Here is a 25,318-nt window from a genome sequence, read left to right as displayed (position 1 = left end):
TATTATTTTTCTTGGATTCGGGCACGTCTGGCCACCACAGAGGTTTAAAGTCCATTTATGTATTTTCCATAACAACCACACATTCTGTACTTTTCGGCATATCCCTACGGCAAAGTTTCGAACCGGACCTAGCTCATTTCAAAAGTATTGACCCAGGCTATTCCCCACTTAAATATTTTTTTGGGATCCGGGCCCGTCTAGCCACCACAGAGGTTCAAAGTCGCCAGTGGGTGACCCGTCAAACCGTCATTTAAGCAGTCTCCGATAGGTTTTCACTATACAATTCTGTTTTTGTTTTTTCTGGCTTTCCATAAATATTTTTCGATTTATATTTTTGAATGTTTCTGGAGTGATGGTTTTTGTTTTTGTCTTATATATTATATATTGAATATTGAATACATCTTTTTGAATCTTTCGTGCCGTTTTATTGATAAAAATCTTTATTACATAAAGACAAATATGCACTTTATAAAATAACCCAGCTAACACATAATATTTTCATGATATTATTGACTGGTTATATATATATGTTTTTCAAAAATATTTACATCAGAAATTATGCATTAATGATATTTTAACAATAATATTTCGTCCCAATGTTTGAATGCTAATATAAACACATTTTTTGTAAATATTTTTTTATAATGAATATTAAATATTCTTTGCTGATGTTTTTAAAACGTTAAATAGACAGTTTTATATATTTTACCTATGACGACGTTGTCAATATCATGTTAATTTCGTTAGCAACGCCACGTGTCCTTAGTTTCTGAGGGCCCTCATGGGGTTTTTGATTATGTGATTACTTGGCCGTTTTTTTAATGATTATTTGATCATTAAGCCAAATATTTCATGATTATTTGATTACCTAGGACTGTATTTTTAGTTTATGATTATTTGATTACTAAAGATAAGCAAATTAAGATTTATAACTGTAGGGTTATAGCTAGTTACTAGTGTAAGTGGAATTTCCCTTTGTCTAAAATTATCTGACAGAGTACTGCATCGTTTAATCTTGTATTTCACATCTTTAATGTTTTTTGCAGTTTCCAACTTATCATAGCCTCTATCTATAAGTTTATTCTCCAAAGTCAGAAGATGTTTGTTGAGATCAGTTTCGTTGCTATTATTTCTTATGTGACGAATTGTTTCACCTGTAATAATACTTCTAAAAGTATGTTTAGGATGTGCACTTGTAATTGGGAGGTACTGATACGTTTCAGTTGGTTTGACATGTAACCTGATGTCAAGGACACCACTCGATTTAAAACGCTCCCCTTTGTACACCTCAGTATCTAAGTACGTCACTTCTGTATTGGAGAAATTATACGTAAACTTAAGTAGAGGGTCAATGTTGTTTGCAATTGCAAAGAACTCATCAATTTGTGATTTGTTGCACACTGTAATCATGAAACCATCGTCACGATATTGACAAATCATACTAATGCTATTTTTAAATTGAAATTTGTCTAAGATTTTTGTAAGTATTGTTGACAGTCTTGAGGTTTAAGAATGTATGTTGGTGATGGGAATCTTTGCATTTGTGGTAAGTTTACCCAAATGTTTGTTAAATAAAATATGACATTCTTAAGAGACCATGGACATCAATTCATGAATTTATGAAACTGAACATGTATCTACCTTTCGTCGATCATTTGATAGCAGAGTTGAATACAAGACTTCTGACAGCAGAGCCACGTTATGTCGCACAAAAATTAATCCCTAAAAACATTGACCAACTTACTTTAGCTGTTGGGGACATAATCTTTAATGAAATGCAGATGATGCCCATGTTACAAAAGACGAATTTCAAGATCGAAATTCGGAGATGGTTAACAAAATGGACTGGATATTTTGATAACATTCTAACAAGCTGCAGGAAACATTAAATGTTATAAACCAAAGATACCCGGGAATTTTTCAGATACTTAATGTATTTGCATGTATGCCGGTCTCGACGGCAACGCGGGCAGAACGGTTCTTTAGTACCATGAGAAGAGTGAAGACCTAGTTGAGAAAATCAAATGCAATGAAAACGAATCGTTTATCTGGACTCAGTCTTTTGAACATATACTAAGAAAAAAAAATTAAAACAGACACGGTTTTGGACATCTTTAGTAGAAAAAAGAAAGGAAATGAGCACTGATTTTTCAGAATTAAATTTGAGAGAAAAAAAAAAGAAGCTGAAAAACACTGCTTGTTCACTCATAAAATAAAACATAAAGATATGTGTCTGATTCGAATTTTTATTTATGTATTATCTCAATAAGAAAAATACCATTTAAGTTGCACAGTGTTGGGTTAGAAATTAGTTTGTTTTCTAATGTAAAGTGGGTTCAGCATGATTAGATAACAAATAAAATATACCTAACAAACTAATAAGAAAAATACCATTTAAGTTGCACAGTGTTGGGTTAGAAATTAGTTTGTTTTCTAACACTGTGCAACTTAAATGGTATTTTTCTTATTGAGATAATACATAAATAAAAATTCGAAGTCCATTTTGTTAACCATCTCCGAATTTCGATCTTGAACGGTGGCGGATCCAGAACTTTTCCTAAGGGGGGGGGGGGGGGGGGGCCCGCTGACTGACCTAAAAGGGGGGCACTCCAGTCATGCATCAGTGATTCCCTATATAATCAACCAAATTTTTCCCACGAAAGGGGGGGGGGGGCCGGCCCCCCAGGGCCCCCCTGGATCCGCCTATGTTGAAATTCGTCTTTTGTAACATGGGCATCATCTGCATTTCATTAAAGATTATGTCCCCAACAGCTAAAGTAAGTTGGTCAATGTTTTTAGGGATTAATTTTTGTGCGACATAACGTGGCTCTGCTGTCAGAAGTCTTGTATTCAACTCTGCTATCAAATGATCGACGAAAGGTAGATACATGTTCAGTTTCATAAATTCATGAATTGATGTCCATGGTCTCTTAAGAATGTCATATTTTATTTAACAAACATTTGGGTAAACTTACCACAAATGCAAAGATTCCCATCACCAACATACATTCTTAAACCTCAAGACTGTCAACAATACTTACAAAAATCTTAGACAAATTTCAATTTAAAAATAGCATTAGTATGATTTGTCAATATCGTGACGATGGTTTCATGATTACAGAGTGCAACAAATCACAAATTGATGAGTTCTTTGCAATTGCAAACAACATTGACCCTCTACTTAAGTTTACGTATAATTTCTCCAATACAGAAGTGACGTACTTAGATACTGAGGTGTACAAAGGGGAGCGTTTTAAATCGAGTGGTGTCCTTGACATCAGGTTACATGTCAAACCAACTGAAACGTATCAGTACCTCCCAATTACAAGTGCACATCCTAAACATACTTTTAGAAGTATTATTACAGGTGAAACAATTCGTCACATAAGAAATAATAGCAACGAAACTGATCTCAACAAACATCTTCTGACTTTGGAGAATAAACTTATAGATAGAGGCTATGATAAGTTGGAAACTGCAAAAAACATTAAAGATGTGAAATACCAGATTAAACGATGCAGTACTCTGTCAGATAATTTTAGACAAAGGGAAATTCCACTTACACTAGTAACTAGATATAACCCTACAGTTATAAATCTTAACAGAGCTATTAAGAAGCATTGGCAAATTTTGCAAAGAGATGAACATTGTAAAACAATATTTAAACAGATGCCTATCATTGCATATAAACGCAGTAAAAATTTAAAAGAGCACCTAGCAAAAACAAGACTTTTAAATAGGGAGACTTTTGAGAAGGGACCCTTGCTAAAATAAAACTTAGCTAAAAAATCCCGAAACACCGTTAATTAATTATATATTTCTAGTAAAAAAAAGGCAATAAGTCATTACGACTCTATAAAAACGGTGTCAAGTCTTGAGGTTTAAGAATGTATGTTGGTGATGGGAATCTTTGCATTTGTGGAAAGTTTACCCAAATGTTTGTTAATAAGACGTGACAATTGTGTTTTGACACCCGGAGGACTAAGCCATTTTAAATTGTTTGTATCAGCAACAGAATCACGATGCTGATTTCGTAAATGAAAAGGGAAGACAAGTTATCGGAACGGAATATAGCTACAAAGTGATCATTAACATATTTTTTTTATTAACTTCATTAATTACTTTAGTTTAATTCTTACTAGATTTACCATATTTTTATTTTTGTGAGATTTTCGATGTGTACGCAACTGCGTTTTTGCGTACGGGTTGCTACGCGCCTGTTTTTTTTTCAAAGAGTTCTAATTGTTATACGACCGCAAAATTTGAAAAATTTTTCGTCGTATATTGCTATCACGTTGGCGGCGTCGTCGTCGTCGTCGTCGTCGTCGTCGTCCGAATACTTTTAGTTTTCGCACTCTAACTTTAGTAAAAGTGAATAGAAATCTATGAAATTTTAACATAAGGTTTATGACCACAAAAGGAAGGTTGGGATTGATTATGGGAGTTTTGGTCCCAACATTTTAGGAATAAGGGGCCAAAAAGAGCCCAAATAAGCATTTTCTTGGTTTTCGCACTATAACTTTAGTTTAAGTTAATAGAAATCTATGAAATTTTGACACAAGGTTTATGACCACAAAAGAAAGGTTGGGATTGATTTTGTGAGTTTTGGTTCCAACAGTTAAGGAATTAGGGGCAAAAAAAGGGCCCAAATAAGCATTATTCTTGGTTTTTGCACAATAACTTTAGTTTAAGTAAATAGAAATCTATGAAATTTAAACACAAGGTTTATGACCATAAAAGGAAGGTTGGTATTGATTTTGGGAGTTTTGGTCCCAACAGTTTAGGAATAAAGGGCCCAAAGGGTCCAAATTAAACTTTGTTTGATTTCATCAAAAATTGAATAATTGGGGTTCTTTGGTATGCCGAATCTAACTGTGTATGCAGATTCTTAATTTTTGGTCCCGTTTTCAAATTGGTCTACATTAAGGTCCAAAGGGTCCCAAATTAAACATAGTTTGATTTTAACAAAAATTGAATCCTGGGGGTTGTTTGATATGCTGAATTTAGAAATGTACTTAGATTTTTAATTATTGGCCTAGTTTTCAAGTTGGTCCAAATGGGGGTCCAAAATTAAACTTTGTTCATCAAAAATTGAATAAATGGGTTCTTTGATATGCCAAATCTAACTGTGTATGTAGATTCTTAATTTTTGGTCCAGTTTTCAAATGGTCTACATTAAGGTCCAAAGGGTCCAAAATTAAACTAAGTTTGATTTTAACAAAAATTAAATTCTTGGGCTTATTTGATATGCTTTATCTAAATATGTACTTTGATTTTTGATTATGGGCCCAGTTTTCAAGTTGGTCCAAATCAGGATTCCATATCAAGTATTGTGCAATAGCAAGAAATTTTCAATTGCACAGTATTGCACAATAGCAAGAAATATCTAATTGCACAATATTGTGCAATAGCAATTAATTTTCAATTGGAGTTATCTTTCTTTGTATAGAATAGAAGTTGATAATATATGTTGGAAATTTGCCAGACATGACTATGATGTCATTTTCTATTTTTATTTGCCAATAACTTTATGTAAATAACTTCATTGGAAATTTGCCAATATAAAATGTTGCTGATGAAGCTTTTTTTCCTTATCTTATCTAAAATGTTTTTAGATAATGTATGTTGGACATTTGCCAGACATGACTATGATGTCATTTTCTATTTTTATTTGCCAATAACTTTATGTAAATAACTTCATTGGAAATTTGCCAATATAAAATGTTGCTGATGAAGTTTTTTTTATTGTTTTATACAATAAACAATGTATATTCACTTTTACTACCAACCAATCTTTACCATTCAGTGATAACAAGCACTTTATTTTACATTTTAATATTTTATGATGTATTTAAAAGAGTAGTTATTGTTGCAAACTCCATTAGAAATTTGAATTGATATCAGTTTTGGAAAAAGGGAAACGGGGATGTGAAAAAAAGGGGGGGGGGTTAAATTTTTCTCATTTCAGATTTCATAAATAAAAAGAAAATTTCTTCAAACATTTTTTTGAGAGGATTAATATTCAACAGCATAGTGAATTGCTCAAAGGCAAAAAAAATATTTTAAGTTCATTAGACCACATTCATTCTGTGTCAGAAACCTATGCTGTGTCAACTATTTAATTTTAGATTTAAAAAGTTTGAAGAAGAAATCTTTAATTGATTTGTAAAATCTTGACATTTGTTTTGTGTAAAAAAAAAACATGTAATGTCAAAAATTTGATCACAATCCAAATTCAGAGCTGTATCACGCTTGAATGTTTTGTCCATACTTGCCCCAACTGTTCAAGGTTCGACCTCTGCGGTCGTATAAAGCTGCGCCCTGCGGAGCACGTCCTGGTTCTAAAAATGAAATAGTAATAAATTGATAATAATAATAATAATATTAATAAAGATATGATAGTATTAAATGGATAGTGAAACGACAAGCCTACCAATTATATGTACTCTTTAGGATTTTTTAAGCAGTATTTAATATTAAAATCCGGATTGACTTAATTCACGCTTCACAAGATGAAGTTTTTCATACCTGAACAGTTTTGAATAACTTTTCTTAACCAATATATTTCCATAACTAATCAATGAAAATCAATGGTTTAAAGTTACCTTTCATTTACAAGTATGTAAAGTAATTTATGACATGTTAAATATAAGATGCATTTGTTCTTGGCTTCGAAATTGAGATGCATACATTTATTTTCACATCAAGTACGAGTACATCGGCTTCTCCGTAACCGATTCGACTTTTTCTATCGTGTACTTCTTCCGGTCCGGCTAACGATGTCCAAAAAATCTGTCTGCATCGTTGGCTCTGGTAACTGGTGAGTATTAATGTTTATGTAGATATACTTTAATGATTTGAGTTATTTCTCAATAAAATACTTGATTGTTTGTTCTAAAAAAGATGTCCCTGATCGTTTGTCCTCCATACATCCTGCAATGTCAATGTGACAACCTCGTCTAAAACATTTTGGCACACACGGTAACATAGTCCGAGATTAATCTAACGTCCAAAGGCTGTTTTGCCAGATAAGCTAGGGCCATCTCAGAAAAGTGTCAAAGCAAAAAAGTACAGTAGCCTTTCAAGACGTCATTATTATTTGGACTAGGCCCTGGACTTTAATAAGAAACCGATATGCCTGTGGTTTCTCCATCTGTACTTATGCACAGAAATCAGCCAGCTACTAAGTCCCAAAGTGTAATGTTGAAAATCACAAAAAATGATAAAGAGAGAGATTGATATGGATGACAATATTTCTTTATCCTTGTCGTAATTTGAATCAAACTTCCTTGTAGCTGGGAACAGTATATCTATATGTTCCTGCTTGTAGTATGTGTCTTCTGAATCCATGACAAATCGGCCCACACCTAATCACAATACTTTTTTACCAACTCCCCCCCCCCCCCCCCCATTTCTAAAAGTCGTCCCACTCTTGTATATCAACTCACCCCACTTATGAAAAAGGGTAAAATCCCATTGAAAATAGGTTGGATAACTTGCCCCACTTATCATGCTTATGAAAAGGTTTAAAATTTCGCTAGAATAAGGTCTGACAAAGCGCCCCACTCATGAAAAATAGATAAACCAAGATGAATTTAGTAATGCCAACTCCCCCCACTTATGAAAAAAGATGCAATCCTGTTGTACATGTATATCTATGGGCAAATATACTGTTTACACATGTACATGTACCTTGATTTTATTTGAAATGTTGTGCGTCTTAGGGAAGTTTCTTAATGAGGTCCTAGAAGGCTGGCTTTTCATCAATGGATTGTCTGGGACTCGCATTAGTGTCCCACACAGCACTAAAAAGCATGACAATAGTTATCAAAGATACCAGGCTTGTAATTTGATAAGCCAGAAACGTGTTTCGCCTACATTAAATCATCAGTGACACTCACATCAAAATAGTAAGAAAACCAAACAAGTATGAAATTTAAGAGCATTTAATTTGACATGATTGATGATCCAGAATCCCAAAAAATGTGCCAAATACTTTAAAATTATATATTCATCTAGCATGTCTAGATTTTACTTTTTTTCATAAAGTTAGTGGGGTGGATTGGTAGGGGTAAATTAAAGGGATATTACAAGTGGGGAGATACATGTAAGCCAGTGTGGTGATTTATCCTGCTTCCTGTATTCGTACATGTATGTGTGTGAACCAGATTGCTGTCAGTCTCTCTGATAGAGTAATGCCACAGTTACCAGTTGATGTCATTTCAAAGTAATTGTTCGTAAGACAATACATGATTGGCCAATCAACAAGTTTTTTTGTTTAACTTGACTACAATTGCTTATTTTAGCATATCATGTCAAAATGTAAACACTATCATGACATAACCCAATGAGCACAAAAAGCACAGAAGCAAGGTGTCTTAGGTGACTAATATGTACAATAAAAATTTATCTTATAAAATTTACTTAGACAGTCCTATCTTGGTTTGTATTAATTTAAATACAGAAAATTTCAAAAGTTTTGTTAGCAAAATTTAGAATTAATATAGGATTCCAAAAGGCAGTAATTAATGAACAATAGAAACAAGCTTGGTTTATGGTAATTCTTACTGAATACCAGTCTGTAAAATCTGGTAGAGTCTGATGTCTTAAAATTGGTTGATAATATTTGTGTTAATAACTAAATTATTGTTTATTATTTGTACCATTATTGATATTAAACTTGAAACATGTAAAAAATCAATCATGACAGTAAAAGTGGTTTTGACATAAATGTATAAATGCAAGATAAATGCATCAACTGGTTAAATATCATTTAATCATGGAAACATTATCAAGTGCTGATGTATAAATCTTTTGTACCATGAATTTATTTATAAATTGCCTTTTAAAGGGGCTCAGCCATAGCTAAGATACTGGGAAAAAATGCCAAAGAACGCAGTGATCAATTTGAAACCTGTGTTAAAATGTGGATGTATGAGGAAATGGTGGATGGTAGAAAATTAACAGACATAGTAAATACAGAACATGAAAACGTAAAGTACCTACCAGGTGTTAAAATACCTGAAAATGTGGTGAGTGAAATCATAAACAATATTTAATCAAACATTTACACATGTATATATAAATATAAAACTGTGTGATTTTTTTTTATCAATATTACATTTTCCAGATGACATGAAAACAAACCCAAAAAAAGCATTTTTTTAGGCAAAGAAAGAATATGGACATCTGTCACATCCCATCAAAATGTCTTTTACCTAATTTAGCCAAATGGTTTGATATTAGTTATTGCCACAACTTTGTATTTTAACCTTTATTAAAGATCCTCTCTGAGGCATTAGGCTATTTGAACAAATCTTGACTGCAAGAATCTGTAAGGCCCAAGTTCATTATAACTTTAATTTTCTGCTAACCAAAAAATATGGCTACAGGAAGGTACTCATAGAGTACTTGTAAAATAATGTAAATATTATGATCTGCTATTATAACTGCTAGTCTTTATTCTATTGATCCAAAATATTAGCCATTGACCCTTACTACCTCTTTTAGTTTGACAACCAGATAAATCAAACCTCAATTAGGATACTAAGACAGTCTCAGAACTATGTATTGTTGATTTAATATAACCTCAAATACTGCATATACATATGAAAATAAGAAGATGTGGTTTGATTGCAAATGAGACAACTCACCACAAGAGACCTGTCACCAATTGATAAAACTATAGGACACTGTACGGCCTTCAACAATGACAATGTTCTCCCCATAATTTTCAAATAGCACCATGGAAATTAACATAGCACTGGTTTTCCAAAAAATATAATACCATGGACCCTTTACATTCTATTATAAAATCATCTAAGAAAGAGAACACCGAATGATTAATTAAGTCTTATAGGATTTGTAAGTATGCTTCATTTAATCACTTGAACATTGGTTTCTTGATTGTGGTTATCTACAGCAGTTGCTTCAAATTTCTGTCCATGTGAAAAGTTTGAATTGATTAAACAAATTGCATTTGGGCCAGAATTAAACATGAACTGCAAAAAATAGAGATAACACTAACCTGACTTAATGTACAATCAATAAGAGGAGAAGAATAATTCTTGTTAAAATTGTGAAATTTTGACATACATGTAAAGAGCAACTGGTAGACATGGTGCATATCATTCATTTTTTTGTAAGACAAATATGTATAATTTTTTACTGAAAGTGAGTGAATAAGACAAATGTTAGCTGAGATAGTTGGAGCTGTTGAAAATCTGTAAAAATTGAATACTAATTAACCACCACCCAATTCCATACCATATTTTCATTTCTGTAATGAGATGTATTCAAGCAAATATATATAACTGTGCCAGTACTATATATTCTTATGGTATTTCTGTAGGTGGCTATACCAGTACTATATATTCTTATGATATTTCTGTAGGTGGCTATACCAGATTTGATAAAGGCTTCAGAAGATGCAGATATACTCATATTTGTCTTACCTCATCAGTTTGTAGGCAAAACTTGTGAGCAGATGAAAGGAAAAATAAAATCATCAGCTATTGCAGTATCTCTTATCAAGGTAATTTTCAGTTTCCATTCTATCATAGTTTTCACAAAGAGTGAGAATGGAATATTATACATTTTTTTTCCCGTTCCTGAGGGAGACATATATATGAAGATTTGTTCACCCAAGAATATTCATATTTCATGAGGGCTTTGCCCGAGGGAAATGTGATTTTTCGAGGGTGAACAAATCTTCAAATCTCTCGAAGCTAAGGGAAATGAATGTTTTATTCCACTGTCTATGATGTGTCTTACTGAATATACTATATTAATTTGTATACATTTGTTTTCTTATCTGCTTGTTTAAATAGCTAAACATGGCATAAACTTTGATAAACAGTACGAATCAAAAGTAAATTAATAGTCTTTTTATTTTAACGCTTGAATAAATTTAAACACGGTAATGACTTATCTAACGCTATTTTTATTTTGATAAAACCACCTTCAAAACGGTATGCACATTAACCGCGCGTAACGTCATACTAAGAGGTCCCAATCTACAGAGGGGAATATGATGTTCAGAGAGGAATATGATACTCAGAGGGGAATATGAAGTTTTGTTCGACGTCACGTGTGATAGTTTAAACCAATCAAATGTTGATTTCACCATCAAAATCAACATGCAGTGGAATAATATTAGTTACATTGAGTTACTTAGTGGGCTAGTGACCTAAAACATTATATGTAGGGTCAGTAAATTCCTTATTGGGTGAGAGCAAATTTATAGTGAATATAATGTCATAATATTGTAATGATTATCGTCTAATGAAGCTTGTTAGGTATTAATTTACAATTGTAGATTACAAAGATCTGTTAAATTTGATCTTTTAAAATGATATGTTAAAAATTGAAAACAACATGTTTAATAATTTCATGTGTCCGAAGCGCTTTTCTGGATTTACCTTCATCAGGAACGCTCAAAACCAAACATTTGAAATCCGAGGATGTCCGAAACCGTTGAAGAGCTATATGTCAAAAATACCTAAAATAAATAGCCAAAGTCATCTAAAGTCAACTTTGCCTGAGGGAGTTGAAACCTTAGTTTCTTAATAATTTCAAAATTTATAAACGGACAATTTTAGAAAGGTTAATTCACATGATTATATATTTAGGGTGTGTCCATTGATGATTCTGGGATGAGAATGATATCTAATGTGATTAAAGAAGTTCTAGGTATTGAATGTTGTGCATTAATGGGAGCTAATCTGGCTGGAGAAGTAGCCCAGGAACAGTTCTGTGAAACAACAATAGGTAAACTAGTACTATACTGGCAAATTTCATTCAAGAGGTTTAAAACATGAGAATTCTCTATACAAGTATTTCTCGTTTAAAATAAAAACAAATTTGAAAAATAAGTTAATTGTTTTTAACTAAGAAATTTATAAACGGTAAAACCTATATATAGAAAAGAAAATGTGGTATCCAAATGATACAGAAATTAACAGCTACCACTAGAGAAATCATTGAATTTGGATTTGCCTTGTACTAAAAGAAAAACACTTTTTCTAACAATTATAATAGTTACTGTTTTACCCATTGATGTTGTGAAAGGACAAAGCATCTAGCACAGTAAAACTGTATTGGATAGGAATTTGAAAAATTGTCCGTTTAAAAAAATCTTTGATTCTTTTAAGATTGAGTACCTTGTTTTTAAGGATGTGCAGTAAATGGCACAGGAGAACTATTGAAGTCCCTGTTTGAGACTCCATATTTTAGATGTTCAGTAGTAACAGATCAAGCAACAGTGGAACTATGTGGTGCTCTTAAGGTATATATGTACTTTTGTTTTTATTAAGCTAGACTTCATATTCTGAATCTAAAAAAAATGTATTAAAAATGATCTGTAGAGGGGCCATGTCTATCTGTTATAAAATACTAAGAATTACTAGAAGGAACAATATGGATTTGATATCTTAGCCACACTTTGTAATTATGAAATTCATCCATGAGTAGAAATTCAGCCTATTTAGCCTTAATCATTTTTATGCCCCACCTACGATAGTTCAAGGTTTTTGTTATGTGGATAGAAATATAAATGAAACTTGTAGGGTGCAGTTTTGTTGTGGCCATGGTATAAAAATAAACGGTGCTTTAATCCGTTAATTAACATCAACACAAATTAAAGAACCTTAGTGAGCGCGCTCACATACCCCACGCCCCCACATTGTCACTGGACAAATAAAATAACTCTAAGAAAAAAAATTGAATCATAATTTCCTGTCGAAAAGCACATCAACATAGTATGTCCTTATTATCTACAAAGTTTCATGAAATTCTGTTGTGATGTTTCAGAGGAGTTTTGATGACAAACTGTTGCATTAGTATATTGAGGCAAATAAGTTCAAAGGGGAATAACTCCTAGAAAAAAATTGAAATCATAATTCCCTGTCGATATGCACATCTACATAGTATGTCCTTATTATCTACAAAGTTTCATGAAATTCTGTTGTGAGATTTCAGAGGAGTTGAGATGACAAACTGTTGCAGTAGTATATTGGTGCAAATAAGTTCAAAGAGGCATAAATCCTAGAAAAAAATTGAATCATAATTTCTTGTCAATATGCACATCTACATAGTATGTCCTTATTATCTAAAAACTTCTCTGAAACCATACAAAGTCAGAAATATTTGTGATATGACGTATAAATGTAATGTTTTGTACTTCCTAAATTTGTTTTTGAAACAACAGAAAATGCCAATTTTTGAGAAAATATCCAAATTCGGAGACCGTTATCGATTCGTGTCTTATATGCTTTCGCATGCTCAGTCGACGTACTGCCCGCAGAATTTAACTTTATATATAAATAATCTAGGACAATGGTGTAGATTAAAAATTACACCATTTCAGGCCCTTTTGTTTTCCACATAATTAATATTACCAATAATTAAAAAGTTGTGGGTCGAATCTGATACCGATTCCAATAGTATATTTCACAAAATTACCTGATCCCTGTTACATAATCTGTACATTCCGCCTCTGTCAGGTGCACAACCAAACGGTGTATTGAGGATTTGCTATAAACACGGTTAATAATCACACCTGAACTTCATCATTATACAGGGAATAACTGTGCACCTTATAATCAGTGTGACTTTACCAAATGACAATTCGAATTCTAAAAATCCAGGCTAAAACTAAGGGGTAGGTTCTTTAATTCAGTCAAGGACCCGCGATGTCGCGGGTATGGTCAAGATTGCATTATGCGTTTCGTCCATATGTATGAATGAATAACCAGTTGCACTCAGGACTCTTCAGTAGATAGTGCAAATGGTTAAAAAGGTGACAAAACCACCTAGCATCATATTCCAGGTAGCAATGTTTGGTATATTTCAATGTACTTTTTTTTATTTGGCTATCTGGATGCAAAGTATTTGTTTCAAATGCATTTAAAATAATTTAATCTATCTTAAACAAATCATGCTCAGTGGATGCTGCTTCAATAATTCCTGGTGAAGACAATTTCAACGATCTTACCTTAGTTGTTTATATCACTGAGCTTAATGCAAAGCACTTTAATAATACGCTTAGACAGAGAGCTCAATCCAGTGATATACTTCTTGAACACCAAAAACAAACATGCCTAAGTGCACGGATCGGAGGTCCTGAAAATAGACATGTAAATTAATTATATAATCATGATAATATGTAAATAAAATGTCTATGTACATGTATATAAAACTCAAATACAAATATATAAAAATACAAATTTCTGATAAAAATAGTTAGTAAAAAGCAAGTAGATGTCACTACATGCACAAATAAATACATCCTGAGTGTCTTTCTCTTGAAATAAGAACAAACTTCCACCTTATCTTGGTAAACAGGTGAAGAAAAAAACATTCAAAACTAAAAAGTTTTCAGTGTCTATTACCATCACCACTGAATCAATACATTTGTATTAGTAAATGTACATGTATTTGCATCAGTGTAAAAATGTGCTAAAAAGTAGTAAATTTTTTACTAAAATAAATGTATAATTTACGCTTGTGTATGGCTGTATTTAATTGTTTTGCGCCTACATCAATATTCATTATTATTAAAAAAATAAAATAGCCTTTCAACATGGTCAATACGTCATAATTATTTGGCTTAGATGACCATTTGATAATTTGGGGGGGGGGCCAGAAGTAATATTTTCCAAATTGAATATTCATTTTCATCTGTTATACTTATTTTATTCAGTGGACATGTGGATATGATATTCATTTTCAAAATCCTTCTCCCCAAAAAATCAAAGAATAATCCCCTTTCCTTTCAACTTTATACCTATATGTACCTCTGTACTCAGATCTAATCCTCTTGCACACTGTTTTTGTTGCTCTCAAGAACATATATAACTATATTAAGTTTAGCTTCTACAGACCCCTTATCTGGGATCTGGGAAATGTCCTACTATAGTGAGAATTTCTTCTTACAATCGATAGGGATTTTTGTTTGGGGGTCAAAGTTTTGAAGCTATGTGTTAAGGGGAGGGGGGTCATTATGTGGTGAAAAATTTGAACATACCCTTCAGCTGATAAACAATGACCGTTCCCTAAGTTTAGCTTCTAGATACCCCTCTACTTCTTAAAGTGAGAATTTCTCCTCGCGTAACGTTTCAGTTCTCATTATTAAATCCGACTGAAAACATATGAAAAAGCATTCCGACCTTGGAGTCCTTGCCTTCACCTGTTAAATCTGATAGTCAAGAGACAGGTTATTCCACTGGTCCACTAAAAGCTAATTTCACTGACGGCAATCGATAGGGATTTTTGTTTGGGGGTCAAAGTTTTGAAGCTATGTTGGTAAGGGGAGGGGGGTCATTATGTGATTCATAATGTGTTTTTTTTTTTTTTTTGGGTGGGGGGGGGGGGGGGGGTTCAATAAATTTGAACATACCCCTCAGCTGATAAACAATGACCGTTCCCTAAGTTTAGCTTCTACAGACCCCTCTACTATAGTGAGAATTTCTCCTCGCGTAATGGTTCCAGTTCTCATTAATTAAATCCAGCTGAAAACATATGAAAAAGCATTTTGACCTGGGAGTCCTTGCCTTCACTTGTAACTGAGACTACTATAACTATAGCTTTTTTTAGTGTAACAGGTTTTAAAGGGAAATTGAGAGTGACCAATCTCTGTGTTATAGTAGTCTCAGCCTGTGATAAATCTTAGTGTCAAGAGACAGACTATTCCACTGCTCCACTGAGAACAAATTTCACTGACGGCTAGAAATGTTTGCATATATACTAATGCTTACCTTTTCTTAGATGCAAAATATCCAAAAGAAATGATAAATGTCCAGCTGGCGATATACGATGACCTAATTTTGGAAGAAAACATAAAATAGAGAACTCTACCAAAATTTCACGGAGCTGAATTTCCGGATTATATAAATCGAACGTTTTGGAAAATCTCTCAGGTTTTCCACACAAAACGAAGGTGTCAAGTTAAGAATTTTGAAACAAAAAGATCATTTCAGCGATACTGGCCTAATTTATATGTATATTTATGTGTTTCCTGTCAACCCCATAACAAATTAAAAGTTTTCAAATAATACACTTCCGCCCGCCATGATCCAGTAAATATATATTTTGTTATAAGTGTAGTTAAGAACTGTTACACTTTTATTGAAAATTGTATTTCCATTTCATGGTCCTACAGTAATGAAGTCAGAGTAAACTAGCAAAATTGACAAATTATTAGAAATCTCAACCTTTGATACACAGATGCTGTAAAAAAAGACATCAAGTTGTGTAATTTTCAACTATCTGCTGACTGATTTTTGTGTGTGTGTAAAACGTCTCGTAAAAACCTATTTTTATCATACAGTAACATCAAACATCAGCTAATTTCCTTATTTGTTAAGCTTGTATTTTAAACTAAACATAGGTAAGGAAATAACACCAATAACATTGTCTTTTAGTAGATTTACAGGAATTTACAAATACCTATATTTTTAGCTCACCTGGCCCGAAGGGCCAAGTGAGCTTTTCTCATCACTTGGCGTCCGGCGTCCGTCGTCGTCCGGCGTCCGTCGTCCGTCGTCCGTCGTCGTTAACTTTTACAAAAATCTTCTCCTCTGAAACTACTGGGCCAAATTTAACCAAACTTGGCCACAATCATCATTGGGGTATCTAGTTTAAAAAATGTGTTCGGTTACCCGGCCAACCAACCAAGATGGCCGCCATGGCTAAAAATAGAACATAGGGGTCAAATGCAGTTTTTGGCTTATAACTCTGAAACCGAAGCATTTAGAGCAAATCTGACATGGGGTTAAATTGTTTATTAAGTCAAGATCTATCTGCCCTAAAATTTTCAGACGAATCGGACAACCGGTTGTTGGGTTGCTGCCCCTGAATTGGCAATTTTAAGGAAATTTTGCCGTTATATGGTTATTATCTTGAATATTATTATAGATAGAGATAAACTGTAAACAGCAATAATGTTCAGCAAAGTAAGATCTACAAATAAGTCAACATAACCGAAATGGTCAGTTGACCCATATAGGAGTTATTGCCCTTTATAGTCAATTTTTAACCATTTTTCGTAAATCTTGGTAATCTTTTACAAAAATTTTCTCCTCTGAAACCACTGGGCCAAACTTATCCAAACTTGGCCACAATTATCTTTGGGGTATCTAGTTTAAAAAATGTGTCCAGGGACCCGGCCAACCAACCAAGATGGCCGCCATGGCTAAAAATAGAACATAGGGGTAAAATGCAGTTTTTGGCTTATAACTTAAAAACCAAAGCATTAAGAGCAAATCTGACTATTAGAAAATTGTTTATCAGGTCAAGATCTATCTACCCTGAAATTTTCAGATGAATCTGACAACCTGTTGTTGGGTTGCTGCCCCTGAATTGGTAATTTTAAGGAAATTTTACTGTTTTTGGTTATTATCTTGAAAATTATTATAGATAGAAATAAACTGTAAACAGCAATAATGTTCAGCAAAGTAAGATTTACAAATAAGTCAACATGACCGAAATGGTCAGTTGACCCATATAGGAGTTATTGCCCTTTATAGTCAATTTTTAACCATTTTTCGTAAATCTTAGTAATCTTTTACAAAAATCTTCTCCTCTGAAACTACTGGGCCAAATTAATCCAAACTTATCCACAATCATCTTTTGGGTATCTAGTTTAAAAAATGTGTCCGTTGACCCGGCCATCCAACCAAGATGGCCGCCATGGCTAAAAATAGAAGATAGGGGTAAAATGCAGTTTTTGGCTTATAACTCAAAAACCAAAGCATTAAGAGCAAATCTGACAGGGGGATAAATTGTTTATCAGGTCAAGATCTATCTGCCCTGAAATTTTCAGATAAATCGGACAACCCGTTGTTGGGTTCCTATCCCTGAATTGGTAATTTTAAGGAAATTTTACTGTTTTTGGTTATTATCTTGAAAATTATTATAGATAGAAATAAACTGTAAACAGCAATAATGTTCAGCAAAGTAAGATTTACAAATAAGTCAACATGACCGAAATGGTCAATTGACCCCCTAAGGAGTTATTGTCCTTTATAGTCAATTTTCAACAATTTTTATAAAATTTGTAAATTTTTACTAACATTTTCCACTGAAACTACTGGGCCAACTTCATTATAGATAGAGATAATTGTAAGCTGCAAGGATGTTCAGTAAAGTAAGATGTACAAACACATCACCATCACCAAAATACAATTTTGTCATGAATCCATCTGCTTCCTTTGTTTAATAGTCACATAGACCAAGGTGAGCGACACAGGCTCTTTAGAGCCTCTAGTTATTGGAATGATTAAACTTGATTTTCTACAAATAATTTAAAATTTCGTATAATTACAGAATATTGTAGGTATTGGTGCTGGTATAGCTGATGGTCTTGGGCATGGAGATACCATGGAGATTATTTGGCCCCGCCCCCTCAGTCATGGTCTATTGACTTTGAAATTTTTAATTATTTTTCATGTATTAGTTTGTGATTAGGTCACTTTATAAGGAACCACTAGTGGTAGGTCAATAATAATCAAGACATATCTCTATGATAACAGTTTATCTAGTAATAATCAATAACTTCTTATAATTACAGAATATTGTAGGTATTGGTGCTGGTATTGCTGATGGTCTGGGGCATGGAGATAACACAAAGGCAGCAGTAATCAGGCTGGGACTGATGGAAATGATCAAATTCTCAGAAATATTTATTCCAGGTTTGTCATCCTAGTCACACACAAGTCAGGTCACACATTTATCTCTTACACAGCATTGCTAGATTAATAGTTTGAATTACTGTTGTTGTTGGTCAATAGAAGTGAAATAAGTATATTACTAGAAACGAACTATCATATATATAGTGAGAACATTTATAGAAATCATTCATTTGGCTCAAACAAGATTTATAGATTGAATTGATGTTGTGGGTCAATATAAGAAGAAATAAGTGATTCATTAGTAAATAAACATAAACGATATAAATCATATAAAGTAGTGTTGTCAAATCATACACTTTTTCCTAACCGGTTACTCGGATAATCGTTCGACCGATTAACCGGTTAACCGGTAGTTTAAGTTGGTGTTTGAAAGTTTATCAATAGTACCCTACACATAGATAAGATGAGGTATGAGTGTAAATTTGACAACCTTTCATCCTAGTCATAAATTTACGCTTATGGAATTAAAGTTTGTCCTTTGTTATTATAAGGCTTGTCTGGGAGGATTCATGGCGAAGTTTGACTTCTAGTAATCGAATACACTGTATCAACTATATAGAGATTGTACCAACTTCAGATTGATCTAGTAGAATTGAATATGTCTGAAACCGATTATTCTTTCCTTTTCTCTTGTCTCCGAAAATAATGTGGAGTGTTTCAATTAGAAATGATTAATCATTAAAAAAAGAAGATGTGGTATGATTGCCAATGAGACAATTTTCCACAAGAGACCAAAATGACACAGAAATGAACAACTATAGGTCACCATACGACATGTTTCTTTACTTTGTTTGCTTGTTTCTTTAAGTATGTTACTCGTACTATCATGTATACATTGAGTACATTCACATTGGTTTGCATTTCACAATTTTTGAGTTATCATTTCGTTTAAAATAAGACTAAGCCTAGCACTACGAAGGTTGCACATTAGATGTAGGTTTACACAATATTAGATCAAAAACGAAATAATGAAGTAATTAGTAAAATTTATTCGCATCACTGATTTAAAGTTACTGTTAAAAAACATGTATACTAATTATCTTTCTTTAAGATCCTGCCCGAGCTCTAATTAAGTTTATGTTTTTAGGATTAACAATAGCAATCAATATTCTGGACAATTGATCTGTCAAATTAATTACCACGACGACATTTTTTTAAAAATAAAACATAACTATTTATTGATTTCAATACAAATTTATATCAAATCTATCAAAATTGAAAAAAAGTCCGGTTAACCGGTTAGCGTTTTTGGTATTCGGTATTCGGTCGTTCGACCGGTTAACTGGTTAATCGTTGACAACACTAATATAAAGTGAGAAATTAATATAAATCATTCCATTGACTCCAATCAGATTCAATATAGGCCTTTTAAAACATCTGTCACTTATGCTTTAAAATATATCAAATCACAATGAATAGTCCAGTTTTATTTTATATAATGTTACACATATAATATAATATGATGTCCTATTTCAGTAATGTTAAAGTGAATTTGATATTTATACCAGAAATTATGTTTTTCTCATTGAAAAAATAATACATACAATTACTGTAATTTAGAAATCTTAGCGTTCCTTGATTATTGCAATTGTTAACACTGGACAAAAATGTGAGTTTATTTAATGCAGTTTCCAGAAAGGTTGCATACAAATGCTTTTAAAATGTAAAATGAGGAAAATGTTAGTTGTGTAAAAAGAATTTTTCACATATTTTACAAAAACATAGCAAATTTTTCTGGAAAGAGATTAAACTGTGGATGTTTGTAACTTTTTAACCTTAAAAAAGTTTTGTTAATATATGTTTGATATGAACCGACACAGATATTCTATGAACAATCAGCATATTTATTTTTAGGTTCACAAAGATCTACATTTTTTGAAAGCTGTGGCATATCTGATTTGGTGGCAACCTGTCATGGTGGCAGGAATAGAATGTTAGGTGAACATATTGTTAAATCTGATAAGGTAAGATGTCACATGGGTGTCATGTGATTTATTTTCTTTAATCTGACAAAAAAAAATAAGAGGTTCTGATGTCAGATACATACATGGTAAAGTAATATTTTATATTGATCCAATCCATTGTTCAGCAAAATTTAAATTTTAGGTAAAAATTATGTAACATACAACTTCAATTATTGATTTTGGCAAAAAAGCCCTACATATATCGTTGCTAACATGATAAAAACAAATAAAATTGAATAGATTTAAAAGAAATAAGATCTTTTTTAACATTGTTATTTGTAGGAAGGAAAAGTAAGTGCATTTTTATTTCTAATGAGTTATTTGTTTTCTTTTGAATTATTGTTTCTTTTGAATTTACAGTTTTCATTAAAAAAAAGATATTTTGCTTAGTAAACTTGATTCAGTATAAACAATACATTGCTTTTAGTTTGAGATTCCCGTTGGCATTGCTTGAGTAGTATTTCCTGTGAAGAAGTGTATTTTCAAAATGAAGATAATTCTGAGTATTACTGTTTAGATGGATTTCAAGATAAATATGAAAAATTAAATGTCCTCACATTATCTAATAACGGACACATGGCTGTTTATAATCTCTTAATTTCCCCCCTAAGTTGAAATATAGATGTTGTGATATTCTAATCTGAAACAACTATATTGAACTAAATTTTGCCTAAAAAATCAATTAAGCTTTTAAAATTGAATCATAATGATGTTGACTAACTATCATGGGTGCCATAAGTAAGTATAATAGATATAAAAACAGAGAAAATTAATCATGTTTATGAGCAGCAGTAATAAAGGAAAACTCTTTTCAAGAACATTTTAGTAAAGTTTATGACTATTCTATTGAGCAGCTTCACATATTCATTTATTTTTAGGTGTGTAGATATTCACTAATAATCTTTTTGGTTTGTTACAAATTTTCTTTAGCTTGAAAAAAATTCCATGGCTAGTAATAAAAATTGTTCATTGTAATCACCAACTTGTTAAGATATCAAATATGCCTTCTAAGACTTTTATCAGTATTTATTCCTATCTGAAACATTTCAGCTCAATATTACAATTTAATTGATGACAGAGCACATTGTCATTATCAATTAATTACTGGTAATTAGTTTTTGACATCATAGCTTCCTATTCATTTTAGATTAAGTTAATATAATTTAATTTGAGATGTAACATGTCTTCTGATTGGCTTAAGTTTTTGTGTTTATCAGCTAATAGACATAATTTTGTGGTGTGACTGTGACATCATCAATGTTTTTTCATGATTTACTCCTTAAAAATGGAATTTGGAATAAAATTATAAGGAATGACTTATATTTATTCTATAAAGGAAGAAAGGTCATCAAAAATGTGATGCACACTGAATAACCCATGTGTTTCATGAATTTTGATGTATCTATTAAAGGGCAGATTAAAGTTATACAAATTTGCATTATTTACTTGTGAAAGTCAATAATTTTGTTGTAAAGCTAAAATTTAAAATAATTAAACCATTTGAAAATTTAAACAAAGTCCGTTTTTGTTGCTCTGAATTCTTAAAAACAGTTGACAAAATTTATGTTTTTTTTCAGACAGTTAAACAATTAGAAAAAGAGTTACTGAAAGGTCAAAGCTTCCAAGGACCCTTAGCTGCTAGAGAAATTTTCAAAATGTTAAAAGATAAAAATCTAATTGAAAGGTAAGTGAACAGTTACTTCTTTTATTTTAATTATTTACACGAGTATCAACTTTGATTAAGAATTTCTATTTCTTTAATGAGAGCTCTATTATAATTGTCTGACATCTGTTGGCAGTTTTACCTTGTGTAGTAAGGCTTGTTATTCCTCTTTCTCAATTTTTTTTTTTCAATGTTTAACAATTCAAAATATTCTAGAATCTCACACGAAAGGGATTAAAATATCGAGGATTGGAAGTTATGTGAAAGATTTCATTTTTGACATGCCTGCAAAAATATCAATAAATTTGAATCATCCATTAAAGCATTCGTGGCATATAATATATTTGATCATATCAATTCCATAACCAGAAAAAACAATTTTACTATACACTGATTTTGACTTCATTTAAAAGTTTTATGGGCAAACTGGATCCCTGCATCTTCTGACATCAGACTCGGACTTCTCTTGAACTGAATTTTAATGTGCGTATTGTTATGCGTTACTTTTCTACATTGGCTAGAGGTATAGGGGGAGGGTTGAGATCTCACAAACATGTTTAACCCCGCCGCATTTTTGCGCCTGTCCCAAGTCAGGAGTCTCTGGCCTTTGTTAGTCTTGTATTATTTTAATTTTAGTTTCTTGTGTACAATTTGGAAATTAGTATGGCGTTCATTATCACTGAACTAGTATATATTTGTTTAGGGGCCAGTTGAAGGACGCCTCCGGGTGCGGGAATTTCTCGCTACATTGAAGACCTGTTGGTGACCTTCTGCTGTTGTTTTTTTCTATGGTCGGGTTGTTGTCTCTTTGGCACATTCCCCATTTCCATTCTCAATTTTATCTTTGACAGGATCATGTTTTTTTGGCAAAGTTTTATGGAAGTTTCTATACAAATAATAACATTTGGATGTGATCAGGAAAAAAAACCAAACAGAGATCTTCATTCTAATTGGAGACTTCTAATTTCTCCTGAAACTGTATGGTATGATTTTTCAAAAGTTGAATGACATTAATGATTGGAATATTCTTTACTGATACAGTATCTATGGTTTTGAAGAAGAAAGGGATTCTTTTGCTACAATTTCATTGAAAGGTGTTCTCCTCAGTGCATTTAAGCCACATACAACAACAATGCATAGAACCATTAACATACAAACAAAAGCCCACAGATGTTTCAGAAAGTATGATTACAGTTGGTATGTTGTGGAAACAGTATATTTTGTAGAATTCCGTTTCTGCAACAGTTGGGATGTTGTGGAAACAGTATATTTTGTAGAATTCCCTTTCTGCACTATTTGATTACTCTTATTTAATTTATCAATTTTAGATAAAATCTTATACTTAAGAGACTAGATTTAGTTTATTCACACTTATTGTTATTTTTCAGGTTTCCTTTATTTGTGTCGGTGCATTATATCTGTTTACGAGAATCTCAACCTGAAGAATTCATCAATTGTTTACGTAACCATCCAGAGCATATATGAATATATTTAGATATTATTGACAAATTTTTGACTGCTTCTCTACACTTTGCCCAAATGTACTATTATGTTTTTTTTTTATTAGCAGTACAGAATTTTGAAGTGTTGTCTTATATACATTATAAAACAGTATGTATTGGTTCGTAGTTTGTTGACAGTGCAAAATTTAAAAATATTTTTAAAATATTTATTTCTTAATAAGTTTGTATTACTATGTGTATCCTCTTCAAATAATTATTATTTTACCAAGTTCTCCTATGGAAAACTCTGGTATTAGATTGTGGCACATGGCAGTTATGTGGCTACAAATTGTTTCTGTGCAATTATTATAAGATAAGTTATTGTTGTCACCAAAAAATCTTATGACTAAAATTGTTCTTAAGTTATACTGACTTGTTGATGACTTAGGAGTAATTTTTCATATAAGATTTGTTGAAATTAACCACTGTTGAAAAGATATTTTTAGACATGCATTTTCTGATTCAGAAAATTAGTTCTTAAGTCCTTTTGTGTCATGCTCCTTGATACTGTAGTATAACTTTAGAATTAGCTTTAATGTATTCATGCAGGTCATGTTACTTTGACTGTTTTCATTGTTTAGAAGTTTATGAAGTTCTTGATCGATTTTCAACTTTACTAATCAAAGAAGTGTTTGACATTTTTTTTTATGTATAGAAAAATTTGAATTGTAACAACAACCTCGAACAACTTCTTTCGTGTTTATGAAATATTAGAATGTGTTTCCATTTTTAGCTCACCTGGCCCGAAGGGCCAAGTGAGCTTTTCTCATCACTTGGCGTCCGGCGTCCGGCATCGTCCGTCGTCGGCCAGCGTCGTTAACTTTTACAAAAATCTTCTCCTCTGAAACTGCTTGGCCAAATTTAACCAAACATGGCCAAAATCATTATTAGGGTATCTAGTTTAAAATTGTGTCCGGTGACCCGGCCAACCAACCAAGATGGCCGCCATGGCTAAAAATAGAACATAGGGGTAAAATGCAGTTTTTGGCTTATAACTCAAAAACCAAAGCATTTAGAGCAAATCTGACATGGGTAAAATTGTTAATCAGGTCAAGATCTATCTGCCCTATACTTTTGAGATGAATCGGACAACCCGTTGATAAGTTGCTGCCCCTGAATAGGTAATTTTAAGGAAATTCTGCTGTTTTTGGTTATTATCTTGAATATTATCATAGATAGAGATAAACTGTAAACAGCAAAAATGTTCAGCAAAGTAAGATCTACAAATAAGTCAACAAGACCAAAATGGTCTGTTGATCCCTTTAGGAGTTATTGCCCTTTATAGTCAATTTTTAACCATTTTTCGTAAATCTTAGTTATCTTTTACTAAAATCTTAACCTCTGAAACTACTGGGCCAAATTAAACCAAACTTGGCCACAATCATCATTGGGGTATCTAGTTTAAAAATTTTGTCTGGTGACCTGGCCAACCAACCAAGATGGCCGTCATGGCTAAAAATAGAACATAGGGGTGAAATGTAGATTTTGGCTTATAACTCT

General features: G+C 32.4%; 1 protein-coding gene across 1 annotated transcript; it reads left to right on the top strand.

The window, feature by feature from the left end:
- Window positions 1-6,665: 6,665 nt before the first annotated feature.
- LOC139512593 (glycerol-3-phosphate dehydrogenase [NAD(+)], cytoplasmic-like) lies at window positions 6,666-24,330 on the top strand. Its single transcript, XM_071300317.1, has 9 exons — window positions 6,666-6,820; window positions 8,852-9,032; window positions 10,394-10,534; window positions 11,631-11,769; window positions 12,174-12,286; window positions 18,569-18,689; window positions 20,544-20,653; window positions 22,231-22,337; window positions 23,705-24,330. Exons 1-9 carry the CDS (start codon window positions 6,780-6,782, stop codon window positions 23,799-23,801), a joined length of 1,050 nt encoding a protein of 349 aa, XP_071156418.1. The 5' UTR covers window positions 6,666-6,779; the 3' UTR covers window positions 23,802-24,330.
- The last annotated feature ends 988 nt before the right edge of the window (window positions 24,331-25,318 follow it).

This window comes from Mytilus edulis, chromosome 2, assembly GCF_963676685.1.
Source record: "Mytilus edulis chromosome 2, xbMytEdul2.2, whole genome shotgun sequence".
In the NCBI taxonomy this organism is placed as follows: Eukaryota; Metazoa; Mollusca; class Bivalvia; order Mytilida; family Mytilidae; genus Mytilus; species Mytilus edulis.
Note: the sequence above shows the minus strand (reverse complement) of the source record. Positions and strands in the feature narration are given on the sequence as shown.

What these genes read in the sequence shown, in the direction of transcription:
- LOC139512593 (XM_071300317.1), top strand. Translation starts at nt 6,780, where the DNA reads ATGTCCAAAAAATCTGTCTGCATCGTTGGCTCTGGTAACTG. An exon ending in AACTATGTGGTGCTCTTAAG is followed by an intron (nt 12,287 to 18,568) that starts GTATATATGTAC and finishes TTATAATTACAG; the next exon opens with AATATTGTAGGTATTGGTGC. An exon ending in CTCAGAAATATTTATTCCAG is followed by an intron (nt 18,690 to 20,543) that starts GTTTGTCATCCT and finishes ATTTATTTTTAG; the next exon opens with GTTCACAAAGATCTACATTT.